Source organism: Mustela putorius, unplaced genomic scaffold (assembly GCF_011764305.1).
Source record: "Mustela putorius furo isolate JIRA1106 unplaced genomic scaffold, ASM1176430v1.1 tig00003853_pilon_pilon_pilon, whole genome shotgun sequence".
Lineage (NCBI taxonomy): Eukaryota > Metazoa > Chordata > Mammalia > Carnivora > Mustelidae > Mustela > Mustela putorius.
The window spans coordinates 19,209,876-19,223,048 of NW_025422005.1; the positions used below are offsets into that span (position 1 = coordinate 19,209,876).

At 56.2% G+C, this 13,173-nt stretch overlaps 1 protein-coding gene across 12 annotated transcripts; it reads right to left on the minus strand.

Moving 5' to 3' along the window:
- Window positions 1-3,341: 3,341 nt before the first annotated feature.
- Window positions 3,342-12,922, minus strand: ZNF683 (zinc finger protein 683). 12 transcript variants are annotated; one of them, XM_045063994.1, is made up of 7 exons: window positions 12,874-12,922; window positions 12,582-12,740; window positions 9,679-9,799; window positions 8,848-9,196; window positions 6,757-7,436; window positions 4,772-4,900; window positions 3,342-3,735 (listed from the first exon to the last, which is right to left on the minus strand). In XM_045063994.1, exons 2-7 carry the CDS (start codon window positions 12,698-12,700, stop codon window positions 3,520-3,522), a joined length of 1,614 nt encoding a protein of 537 aa, XP_044919929.1. In that variant the 5' UTR covers window positions 12,701-12,740; window positions 12,874-12,922; the 3' UTR covers window positions 3,342-3,519. The 12 variants fall into 12 exon arrangements, with proteins under 12 accessions (XP_044919929.1, XP_044919931.1, XP_044919932.1 ...); XM_045063996.1 differs by having other exon boundaries at window positions 12,675-12,740; window positions 12,874-12,916; XM_045063997.1 differs by having other exon boundaries at window positions 9,679-9,803; window positions 12,675-12,740; window positions 12,874-12,916.
- Between the last annotated feature and the right edge of the window lie 251 nt (window positions 12,923-13,173).

The window sequence follows — 13,173 nt, forward strand, 5'->3', positions numbered from 1 at the left end:
AGCCTTCCCCCCTCCCACGCTCAGACTGGACCCTGGGGCCCTCCCCAGGGCGCATAGGCAGGCTGAGCTTCTGAAACCTTAGGAGTGGGTCTACACAGCAGCCTCCCCTCTGCTCCCTCCCCCAGCTGTCTACTCCCCAAATGAGAGGACAGACAGATGAGTTTGGGACAAGAGTGGGGACTAGGTCTACAGTAGAATCAGAATATAGAAAAAGGATAGCGTCTCATAGTTCAAAAGCTTGCCATGCACTGAGGCCCTCTGGGGGCCAGGCTAAGCCTTAGATATGGTGCTTACGTGATCTCCTTTGAGCCTCAAAATAATCCTAGAAGGTGGATATTATGCCCCTATTTTTCAGATGAGGAAACTGAGGCCCAGAAAGATGAAGTGACTCACACAGCTGGTGAGCCTTGGAGTTAGGACACTAGGACCATCCCATTCCAAAGGCTGGTTGGACATCATGGCACTAATGGGGGCAAGATGGGGAAGTGCCTTGACCGTCTCCCCCGTGCACCCCGCCTCCAATCCCGGGCAATCAGCAGGGATCAGAGAGGCCTGTTCCTTAGTGCTGAAGTCCCACTCCCACATCTGGTGAGAACCGCGTCCAAAGGCACACGCACGGGCTGTATCATCAGGCTGGCCCCTGAGCATGCGCAGTCTCTCCCCTGTCCTCCCAACCCCTGACTCACCAGCAGGCCAACACTGCCTCCTCTCGAGTGCGGAAAGGGAGGGGCCATGCCACCTGGGCCCTATAGGGCAGGTTCTTGCCAGACCAGGTAATGGGAGAGGGCGTGTCTCCCTGCTGGGGTGGGCAGGGCAGTGATAGGGTGTGGGTACCCCCTGGGGCACCCAGGCTTCCAGGCTTTCCAGGGTGGCTAGGCCCTCCCCTCCCCCTTTGTCTTTGGGGTGAGAGAACAGCACAAACCCCCTCCTCTCCCTCTGCGCCTGGTGCTCAGGTACCCCACCCCTCCCACAGCTGCTAAAGACAGCCGTGTCAAGATAAGATCAGAACAAATTGCCTGGTAACTACCTAGAGACACAACACCCCAGTGCCTGCGAGCACATTCCATGCGAGCACATTCCATGCTCTTTTCCGATACGGGGCCTCTGAGCCACTGGGGTCCTCTTCACTCTCCCCCTCCCGGCCATTCAGCTTTGCCACGCAGAGCCTTTTTCCTTCCACTCCGACGGTGGCTACCAGCAAATGGGCTCAGAGAGAGGAAGCAGTATGTTCAAGGGGACCAGGCCAGCGGCAGCTGGGGTTAGGACGGAGCTCTGCCTAGCCCCCCACCACCGGCTTGCAGTCCGGGAATCTCTCCGGGCAACAGAGCAGCCCAGTGCTTCAGGATATGGGCCCTGGAGTCAGACTGCTTAAGCTCATAACCTAGCCCCACCTCCTCCCAGCTGTGTGACTGCGCAGGTGACTTCACCTCTCTGAACCTCCATTTCCACATCTGAATCACACGAACTACACTTGCCTCATAGCGCTGCTGTGAGGATTTAAATGAGATAACCCACGTCAGGCAAGAAGCAAGTGGCAAATAAAGATTTATTGTTACTACAGTCTGGGGCGACAAGGGAAATCGTGCCATCTGAGGGCAAACGTAGCGCGGTCTGCGACACCTCAGGGGCCTGTCACGCTCATGACAAAGGGAATGAAGACGGGAGGGAAGCTGGCCTAGGATGTGACAAAGTCCACAGCGGCGGGGAGGGGGGGGGGCTACGTTTGCCTTTAAACTGTCTCCGGAGAAGAAGTCATCCCCCCTCCCGCCGCCTGACTTCAGGAATTGCAAAAGTTGTTTTAAAGTTTCAAAAGAGCGCAGGTTGTATCTAAAAACCATATTCACAGTCATATATCCAATATCGTAGTACACTGTCACGTATATTTTTATGCTCTCAGACACTCGTACACGCTTATTTGAACACTCACTACCCTCTAACACACACATACGCACACACCCCTAGAGCCCAGGGGTGCCCCTGCAGACCTCCTCCATCCCCCTCACCTATCCCGGGCTCTGGCCTCCTCCCCGGTCCGCTTCCCCCGGCGCTCCCTCCGCAGCCCTAGCCTGGCCAAGCCGCGGGCCAAAAGCGCCCCCAGCCCCGCGTCCAGCTCGGCCATGGCAAGGGCAAGGCCCCGGGCTCCCTGGCACTACAGCTCTCCGGGGCCACGGGGGCCACCCGGATCCGCTCCTCTCCGCTCCTCCGCAGAGAAACGCCTTCTCCGGCCCGCCCCCTTGAACAAACAGGGGCCCCGCCCGCAGTCTGTTCGGGCGGGGGACTGACCCCGAGGCGGTCCTTGCCCCAGGACACGGGGTGAGTTCTGCAGGGGTCGCACCGCCTGAGTCCCACTTCTCCCCGCTCTTGCCGTGCTCTCCGCATGGACAGCGCTACTTCTTTAGGCCTCGGAAGGCTCCAGGGGCACCGCGTGCCGGCAGCCCCCACGGTGGCCTTACACAAGGTGGGCGGGAAGGAGGAACCTCGGGCCAGCGAGGCGGAGCTGAACCAGGGGTCTCTGTCCCCCGAGGAGGAGGGGCTAGAACGCAGGGGCGGGGTCAAGACCAGAGGGGGCATGGTCTTGTCGAGTGGGTGGGGCCTTGTCCTAGTGGTTGGCCTATGGCACAGGGCCAAAGGGGTGACGGGGTGGGCTTTACACCGTGATCTCAATTACTGGGCGGAGGAGGCCGAAGCCGAGCCTGCTGTTGCCTGGACGCGGTGGGCTCCTGAACATTATCGCGCGCGCACCTGGAGGGCGTGAGACTGAGCGTGAAGGTCGCTCAGTCCCCTGCAGGGAAGCTCCTCTCATACCCACGAGGGCGCGAACGGAGCCCCTTGCTGGAACGGTTATGAATGGACGCTGACCTCCTTGTGTTCCTGCCCCGCCACCCCCATGGTGATTGGGGGCTTAGATCCTGGCATGTACAGAGGGTGAAGCACACCCCACTGGACCATGGCAGGGAGTACCAGCGAAGCAGGCACACTGGCTTCCTAGGAACTGAGAGGAAAGTGGTGGGAAGCAGCAGACGTACATCTGGGCAGGTGCTGGAACCCTTGTTCAGGAAAGAGAGCAATATGCCCAGTGTTTGGCAGCACAGTCTGTATCATGCTGAGTCCCAAAAGGCTGGACCACCCGCTGGCAAGCTGAGATGGGAGGGCCAGGACCAGGTCAGGGAGCAGGACCCAAATTCAGCCGGATGTGGATGGCTGCCAGAGCCCCTACCCCATAAGCGGGCATCACAGGCTCTCTCTGGTTGCATTCTGTGACCTGCTTCCAGGTGAGGTGTGGAATCTGACAGATACACAGTGGCTTCCCCCTCCGCAAATGAAGTCCCAGAGGCCTCAACTTGTCGCAAAGAAAATCTTTTAATTGTTCTGCTCCTGCCCCCTCCCCAGGGCAGTCCTGGCACCAGGGCTCAAACTGGCTGCCTGCACTTTCCCCCAGATGCCAAGGACCGCTTTGACCTTTTCCAGATCCCAGCCCATCTGCTTCTCTGATGGCAGCGCCACGAGATCTAGGGCTTCCTAGTGCCATCGGGCAAGGCAGGCAAGAGACGCCAGGGACAGGTGGGCGTGAGCTAGGCGGGGAGGCTGTGGCACGTGCAGGCGGTGGTGCAGCTTCAGGTGAACGTGCTGGGTGAAGCGCCGGGGACAGACACTGCACCGGAAGGGCCGGGCCCCAGAGTGCAGGCGCAGGTGGGTCTTGAGGTTGCTAGAGTTGCTGAAGCGTTTGTGGCACATCTGCCAAGAATGGGCACAGGTGTCAGCTCTGCCCATGTGGCTGGCTCCAGATCTCTGCTCCCACTCCCTACCTTGGACACCCCTCCCCACACCACCACCACCACCACCTCCCTGTGCCTGCCCAGACCCATGATTTCTCCTGGGACGCACAGTGTCTGGCACATTGGAGCCAGGCAGACCTGGGTTAGTATCATGATTCTTACTCCCTGTGTGACCTCGCATAGGTGACATCTCCTGTCTGAGCCTTATTCTCCTTATTGGTAACTACTAATTTGTGACTATTAATACCTAACCTCGTAGGTATGATGGACCGAATGAGATCATCACACAGGACCCTTAAGCATGGGCCTACAGCCTTCGTGAGCGTCATTAACATTTACTGGGAGCTGCCACATGCCAGGAATTGGTCTCACAGAGTCTTCCCGGGGACCCTGGAGAAGGATGACTGAGTCCTTGTGTAACTCCTCTAATACAGTGAGAAAGCAGCAGCTCAGAGGAGGAGAGCCACTAGCCAAAGGTCACACAACCTGGAGGGAGAGCTGGGATCTGTACCCAAGTAGCCCAGACTTAGAACTACGATGCTTCTTTCATGCCTGGGGAAAGAATTTCTGACCTCCCAAGGGATGTATCAGGACTCAGAGGGAGCAGGAGCTAACACCCAGCTGCTGTTATCGCTAGTGTTTGTATACTTCGCAAGCACCAGGCCTTCTCCTTCTTCAGCAACCCTGGGAAGTAGGTTACCGGTATCCACTCCCTGGGACCTCCCAGCTTTATTATTCTCCTCCCTTAGACGCACATCTCTAGTCCTCGCTCCAGGCCTAGGGAGGGACCTCCAGGTTCACTTTCTGGCCCTTCCAGGCTAACAAGGGTCATTGTCACTTCCCTCCACCTCCCTCACTGCCTCCACCCTTGCCTCCAGTCCTGTCTCCACTTGCTCAGGAGCCCTGGGGAGAGCAGGCTACAGGGCCACCCGTCCGAGAGCCTGGAACTACTCACCAGCCTGCAGGAGTACAGGGAGGGGGAAGGAGGGTCTCACCAGGCATTCATGGGGCCGCTCCCCCGTATGCACCAAGTGGTGCTTCTGCAGGTGGGCCAGCTGGGTGAAGTTCTTCTGGCACAGGCCACATTGGAAAGGGCGCTCCCCACTGTGCACACGCAGATGGACCTGAGCCAGGTGTGGGAGAAAGGCTGCCAACTGCCCAGAAGCCTCCAGCAGGTCCTGTCTAAATCTCTCCCCACATCCCCACAGGACCCCTATTTGGCATCAAGTTTTCTGAGTGCCCTTGCTACCCTATCACTGCCTTCATGGCCTCTCTTCCATTTTTTCAGGATGCTCTTACTCTTTCTGGTGCCCTGTGGACTGGGAGGGGACAGTGATCAGAAGGCTAGGTGAGGGATAGCCCATGTAGATCTTTCCCGAGCAGTGCTGCTCTAAGTGTGGTCCACAGGGGCGCCTGGGTGGCTCAGTCAGTTAAACAACCAACTCTTGGCTTCAGCTCAGGTAGTGGTCTCAAGGTTAAGCCCTTCATTGGACTCCATGCTTAGTGCAGAGAGCCTGGACTCTCTCTCTCACCCTTCCCCCTGCTCTCCCTCACTCTCTCAGAAATATTTTTAAAGATTTTATTTACTCATTTGACAGATCACAAGTAGGCAGAGAGGCAGGCGGAGAAAGAGGAAGGGAAGCAGGCTCCCTGCTGACCCGAGCGCCCTATGTGGGGCTCAGTCCCAGGACCCTGAGATCATGACCTGAGCTGAAGGCAGAGGCTTTAAGCCACTGAGCCACCCAGGCACCCCTCAAATAATCTTTTAAAAAACATTTATTTAGGGGCACCTGGGTGACTCAGTCATTGAACATCTGCCTTCAGCTTAGGTCGTGATCCCAGGGTCCTGGGATCGAGCTTCATATCGGGCTCCCTGCTCAGTGGGGTGTCTGCTTCTCCCTCTCCCACTCCCCCTGCTTGTGTTCCCTTTCTCACTGTTGTCTCTGTCAAATAAATAAAATCTTTTAAATTAATTAATTAATTAAAAACATGTATTTATTTTTTTGAGCACAAGCAGAGGGAAGAAGCAGAGGGAGATGGAGAAGCAGACTCCCCGCTGAGCAGGGAACCCCACCCCCCAAGCTGGGTTTGATCCCAGACCCCAGGACCATGACCTGAGCCCAAGGCAGATGCTTAACCAACTGAGCTACCCAGGTGCCTCCTAATGCAAATAATCGTAGGGAAAAAGTGTGATCCACAGACCAGCAGCATCAGCATCACCTGGGAGTGTGTGGAAAATGCACATTCTCAGGCCTTGCCCCAGACCAGTTGAATCCAAAATCTCTAGGGCTGGGACCTAGGAATCTGCATGTTTCCTAGCTCTCCAGGTTTGAATCTCATTAAAGCTTAAGAACTTACACCCTGGAGGACCGCAAAGGGCCGTTCTTCAACTTCAGTGTGACCTGCACATGCAAAGAGCCCTGACACACAGACAAGGGCCCTGTTGCCCCTGCCCCGGGCGATGTGGATGACAATGCCCACAGTGACACGCTGCTTTGTAGGGTGCAAAAGGCTGGTTGTCAGGTCATCAGGTCCATGCTCTAGACTCACTAAAATCTATCCACTCCCCCACTGGACCTTCAAACAAATAAGCAGGAGGAGGCTTAACAGGAGATCCAAAAAGGTAGTTGTTCAGGAAAGAGGTTTGCAGTAGACCTTGAGAGGCTAATATCAAGGCCTAACCTCACCCTGAAGTCCAAGTGACCTCAGACAAACCTTTCCTTCAGTTTTCCCCTTTTTTGACTGAAATGAGATGTGCTCAAAGACAGTGTCTTAGGGTGGAGAGGACATTCATGGCCATCTTGTTGTGCATCCCCTTTCTGCAAACATGACAGTGAGGGACCCAGTGAACCATTCCAGCTCACAGCCTAGGGGCTGCCCAGAAGTTGCTCCAGCTTTCAGGTCCTTGATTCTGGAATCAGGATAGGAGGGGGCCATGGAAAGATGCTGAGGGGAGCAACAGAGCCCAGGAGGTGGATACCTTGAGGTTGGAGAGCTGCCCGAAGTTCTTGCTGCACACGTTGCACTCGTACAGGATTTTGCCATTCTCTTTCTTCAGTGGGTAAGGCAGAGCTGTGGTGCCTGGCCGGGAGCCTGTGGGTGCCCGCCTTGCTGGTGCCGCCCTGCCCACGAGCTTTGGCCCAGGGGAGAGAGTCCTGGCAGTTCCAGGACCTCGATCCCAGGCCGGGGAAGGTTGGCTTTGGCCAGAGGCTTGTGAGGCCCCTGGGTAAGGATACAGGGTCTCCCTCTGGGCAGCGGGGTGCCCAGCCTCATTGGCACTCATCGGCAAGCTGGTGGCATAGGAGGGATCTGGGGGCAGCATGAAGAGGGGGGGACATTGGACAGAAGGTGGGGCCCCATAGGTGAACAGGTGAGGTGGAGGCAGAAGTGGATACCCAGGATAGAAGGGGTAGAGGCAGAATGGGAGTTCTTCGGAGATGGGAGTAGGCAGTGGGCAGGAGCAGATGGCCAAGGGCCTGGGGCTCTTCCTGTTCTGCCAGGGGACTGGGGAAGAGCCGCTGTAAGGCGAGAGGGATGGGCAGAGGGCCCCCTCGCCAGCTCTTTCCTGCTGGCCTACCCTCTTGTCCCTGCTCGCAGGGTACTTGGCTGTGAGTTTCTCATCATCAGTGGAGCCGGCCTGCAGCCCTGGTGGCTGGTGCTCTGAGCAGGAAAAGAAAGACGGTTAAGGCCCAGCAGCCTGATGGAAAGTTCTGCTCCGTATCTATCCGGCCCCCTGGCTAGCTGGGGGTGGGGGAGCTCTCTGGCCTGCCAGCCTGCTGGAGGACTCGGACAGAAGTTCCCCTTCTCGGAGCCTCCCTGGTCTGCACTTGCCGACAAAAGCTAGTGTTTATGCAGCGCTCAAGCGTTTTAGGGAGAGAAAATGATTTGAGCAGCTTATTAGACATCCAGGTGGAAAAGTCAAGTAGGCAGTTGGATGAATCGGTTTGGAGTTTGGTTGGTTCGTTGGCTGGTTTAGAGTTGAAAAGAGAGGTCCAAGCTGAAGACGTACGTCTGGGGACCTGCCTGATGAGACCACCAAAGGGTCAGCTAGATCTGCTGTGTCCAAAATGGGTAGTCGCTTGACACATGTGACCCCATTTCAATTAATTAAAATAAGTACAACCAAAAACTCAGCTCCTGGCTCATATTAGCCACATTTAAAAGGCTCGGGAGGTATGGTAGCAAAGAGCACAAGAAGAGACGAGTGTCCCTGATTGCAGGAAGTTCTATCAGACCGTGCTACTCTCCAGGAAGTGGACAAGACAGGAGAGGAGGGAAAGAAGGGGAGAGAGGAGACCAGAGCAGGGGAGGGGAGGGAAGAAGGCTCTGGGCTGAGTTCCGGAGCATGGCGTTATTGAGGAGGTTAAGTAGAGAGGAGCTAGCAAGGGCGACGGAGATGCAACAGCCAGGGAGAAGGGAGATAATAAGCGAGGAGGGACCTCAAATGAAATACTAAAAAGAAAAAAAATGCCACAAAGTAGACTGTCTGCTTGGGTCCTCGTCTATTCACTCAGCCAACCTCGCTGAACTCTTGTGCTCGGTGCTGGGGAAATGCGGGACGTGGCCGCATGGTTCCCACCCTCCCGAGTTCACAAGTGTGCAATGAAAAGGTGCATTACAGTGCAACAAATCTAGAACAGCTCCTGCACTCCCGCAAGAAGCAACTGGCCTCAGTGATGTGGCCAAAGTCACAGAGCCAGAAGGGGCAGAACCAGGACTCCACCTCCGCTCGCTGGCTCCCAATCCGCGTTCCTGTCCTATAATAAGGACCCTTCTCGCTCACACATTCTAGGCCAACAAAGCATCACCGTCAATGCCTGGGACTTTGGCTACATGTACTCCAGATTTCCCTGCCTGAGAAAGCCCCTGTCCACCGCCTGTGGCTCAGGTGTCACCCTGAAACCACCCCCCACCAAGGCTAGGACTCCAGGCCAAAATGTGGAAGTAAAGCGTGCCTGAGGCTCTGTCCTCATTGGGGACACTGGGTCCCCTCCCTTTCCTGTCCTGGAACCTAGGAGTCCTCCCCCGCCTCCCACCTCCAGCCAGGTGCGGCCCTCTGCCCTGGGCTTACTTGTACTCAAGACATCACTTCTGAGACTCTGCGGAGCTGTGCTCAGTGGCGTCAGCTCCAGGGTCCACAGGTACAGGTCCAGGCCCTGGGGGGCTGGTGCCGGTGGCAAGGGGTGCAACCAGCTGGCCCAGGATGAGCCACGGGAGTCCACTGTGTCAGAGAGTGGCCTGCAAGCTGAGAAGACCTGGAGAGCAGGAGGCAAGGGGCTTCGGGGTGTGGGGCTGGGGTACCTGGGTCCCCGGAGTGGTTCCAGCTCTAGTTTGATGTCCAAAAGGAGAAGAAAAGCTAAGAGCTGCCCTCCACCACGTCTGTCACTCAAATGGCTTCCCCAACCTTCAACTGAAAATTTCTTTCCTCAGGGCCTTTCATGCCCATGCCAGGATTGCCCTCCCCTCCCCTCCCCTCTAGAACCTCTCACTAGCCATGTGCTCTCTCCCACCCTCCCTTCCTGACCACCCTGGCCCCACTGGGGCTCAGACCATCAACTCTGCTTTGAACGGAGCCAAGATGAACTTGGAGAAAATTATCATCAAAGACTGAAAGCCCCCAAGGTGGCCCTGTGCTAAGGCCCAGACCACATGCTAAGCCAAGCATCCCACAGGCCCCATCCCTTCTGACACCCCACAGGAGGAGTCCAGCCCCTGGGGCCTGGGAGAGGCCCTCTGGCACCTCAAGGGCCCTTTGCCACAATGTGCTGGGTGGGGTGGGGATGCCCAGGACCAGGGAACAATGGGAATCTGGTTCCTTCAGATTTTTCCCCACTTCATCCTGACATCCTCTCCCTTCCATAATCAGGCTGACCTCAAAGAGGGGGCTGGGATCCCTCCTTACCTGGTCACTTTGGCAGAGCTGGAAGTCCAGGCTGGAGGACAGGGAGCCCCCTGTCTGCCCTAGAGGCTGAGCCTTCTGGCAGCAGTGCAAGTCTGGAGCAGATTCCCCCTTCATGCCCTCACTACCTGGGAAGACAGGTCAGTCCCAGTGAGCAGGAAAAGACCTTCAAAGAGGAGCCTGGCTTCTAGAGCTGACCCTTCCACCAAGCCATCATGTGACTTGAGCCAGTTGCTGCCCCTCCTGGCCTCTGCTTCCCTGTCTGCAAAACACAAGGGGTGGACAGGTTGTGAGGGCTTGTACTGACACGTAGAGGCCAGTGACAGCTCTCTTGGTAGGTGCTGGAAGAGGACTGAAGGTAGGTGCTGGAAGAGGACTGAAAGGAGACACTCAGAGGTGAGGAGCAGAGCAGGCCTTATCCTCATCCCTAGGGAAGAGGAGGATAGAGAGGAAGATCCTCATGGAGGTTACTTCTAAACGAACTCAGAGACCTGAAGGAACATTCCAGATTTTCTGGAGAATACCAGGAATTGAGAAGCCACTCCCTTCCATGCTGGGAAAGGCTTCTGCCTCCTGCTAACCACAGCCTCCCCACCAGTGGGTGCCCCTGCACCCTTGATCATCTACACGACTTTTCTGGGCAGCTGAGGGACCCTTAGGGCCCTGCCACCCAGACTGCCCAGGCTCAGGTCCCTCAGCAGGAAGCATCCGAGGGAGTAGGCCAAGAACCTTCTGGGTCCCCTGACTGGCCTGACAGGATGATGCGCCGATTCCTCTGCTGCCGACTCAGCCAGCGGCCCCCTTCTCCACCTTCTCTCACTGCAGGCCACACAGCACAGGGACCACCTCAGCTCAACAAGTGATCCCAGGTTCCTTCCCATTCTCAGGAGTCGCACCTCTCTTCTCCAGCGCACCCGGGACCCTAGCACATAGCCTCGGGTCTCTCAGCCTTCCAAAACCCAGACTCCTTTTTCTCTTCCCGGACTCCTCCCAGCCCTGCCCAGCAGAGGCTTGTCACCTGCCTGCACGAGGCTCGTCACCTAGTTCTGCACAGGTTCCCTCTGCGGGATGCAAGGAAGTGGGCAGGCGGGCAGCCGCCGCGGCTGGGGCCCAAGGGAGTATGAGAGATGACAGGAAGGTGTTACACTTGAAGTCGCCACAAATAGGAAGAAGGGGGTAGGCGGGCAGGCCGGGGAGGGGGGGCCCTGCAGGACCTGGTAAGAGGGAACCACCCACCAGCCCTGGCCTACCTGTGGCAACTCCACAGGACAAGGTGCTGATTTTGGACCATCTGAGCTGGGGCTACTGGAAGGTCAGCGTGGGGGGTTGGGAGTTAGGGGCATTGCTATGTCTGGTTCTTAGAGAACCCATGTGACTGAGTCCAAGAGGGACAGAGCAGGGCTGAAAGGCTGGAGCTGGGGTCCCTCTATAAGTGGGGGCCCAGCCGAGATAGAGGCAGGTAGTGGTGATGATGGCAAAGACAGTGATGGTGAGGCAGGGACAGGAATGGGCACAGACACAGATAGAGCATGTAACCCAGAAGGACATGGGGTAGAGAGTAGGAATCTGGTGCCACAGAGCAGAAACCCACGAGGCAGCAGATACACCTTCCTCTTTCTTGTCCCAACTCTGGTCTGCCTATCCCAAGAGCCTTTCTCTAATCCAGATACAGCACTGAGGTCCCAACAGGGACAAGAGGTAATTCAAGGACATTGCAAAATGCTTGTAGGGCATGACAAGATAGCGAAAGGGAAGCTCCATTAACCAGGAAGTAGCTTTTTAGGCCAAGCAAGTTCATTATTTCTGTGAGCGAGAAAAGGTGCATCATTTCTAGAGACTCAAATTCTGCCCAGTGGGTGTGTCTGTGTCACACAATGTCTGGCATTGTGTGACACACAGCCCCAACCAGTCATCAGACTCCACCCAGCCATTCCATCTAGGTGGCCTGAAGCACATGGGGACATCTTGGACTGTCTGCCATAGGCCAGGGCATGTTATCGGTGTTTCCCTGCCCGCCCAGCCCCTGGCTGCTGACCACCTCCACTGTGGCCTCCATCACTTCCTATCATAATTATCTTCCCACATAACTGACTCCTGCATGTCTGGGAGTGTCTCAAGGACAGGGACCACTGTCTATGCATTTTTTGTTTCTTGTGCAGACATCTGTTGGGTTTTTTGTATGCCCAGCTTGGGGAGCTTTTCCCTGACATGAGTCTGAGGGGAGGCAGAAGGCGACTCCCACTATAAAAGCCAAAATAAGAAATAAAAATCTTTTAAAAAAGTAAAAGCCACAGTGGCCACACACTTAATTCCGACCTCTCACTCCCAGCACATGATACAGACACATGACATGGACTGGGCTGATTGGATGCCCCTGTCCAGACGGGATCAGAAGTCAGTGGCCCTGAAGTGACAGCTTCGTGGAGAGTCCACTCTGCACATGATGCCACATGGGCTTCTGGGGCGGCGGCAGAGAGAAAGGGGTTCAGAGAAGGTGGCAGAATCTTCTCGAGGCTGATTCTGAGGTGTGTGGTCCTGGGACTCCCAGCCTCCCCTGACCCAGCCTGTTCTTCAAGCCTGCCTCTGCAGCCTTTCCAGATATTGTGAGTTTCCCCCAACAACTTTTAAATGAATTGCTTTTCCTAAATCCTCCCAAAAGGGTTTCTATAGCTTAAACTGAGAATCCTGCATAATATATGCACAGAAGATGAAGCCACAGGTTTCAGTCTGGAAGAGTCGAGGATCAGTCAGTGGTGACTTAGCTGTACAGACAGCTTCCTGCCTTTCCCCGATCAGCAGGAGGAGCTCCTCCTGCAGCACCCCCTGAAGTCTTGATCCACCCAAACTCCATGCACCAAAAGCCAGGGCCTTCCCAGCCTCCAAGGCCACAGGCCTGCCTCCCTTACCTCTTTGCTGGAATCACAGGGGAGCACCCACAGAAGCCCTCAGTCCCATCTCCCGAGGAGGAGTCACACACACAATTGGCTCCCATCTTCCACCTGCCAACTCCATCTCCTGCTGGCATCACACTCTGCTCCCAACTCTCAAAAAAGTCTGGATAACCTCTTGATTAGAAACAAAAAGGGAATCGACCTTGGAGATTTCTGGATCTCCAACCCCTGAAAGGCCTGACTAGGATGTCCTGGGAGGTGGGCTGAGGACACCGTCCCTCAAGTTCCCACCCCAAACAGCCTCTACCTGTCAACCCCTTCTTTGCCCCCATCTCTTGGGACCTGCTAGGTCTTCTGTCCTGTCAGCCTCTGGGTCCACTATGATGTCATTAGCCAAACTGTGATGTCACCATGTCTGACATCCCTGGGGCGGGTGACACAGGCAGGGGACCAGAGCCACTTAGCCAGGGAACCTGCACAGATGCCTGGACTCGGGTTGAGCCAAGTCCTCAGGGAGCAGAGGGAATTGGCAAGTGCTTGTGGAGAGGAAATAGCATTCGTGTCCTTCTGAGGTCAGCGGGAGACACCAGAGAGGACTCCGACAAGA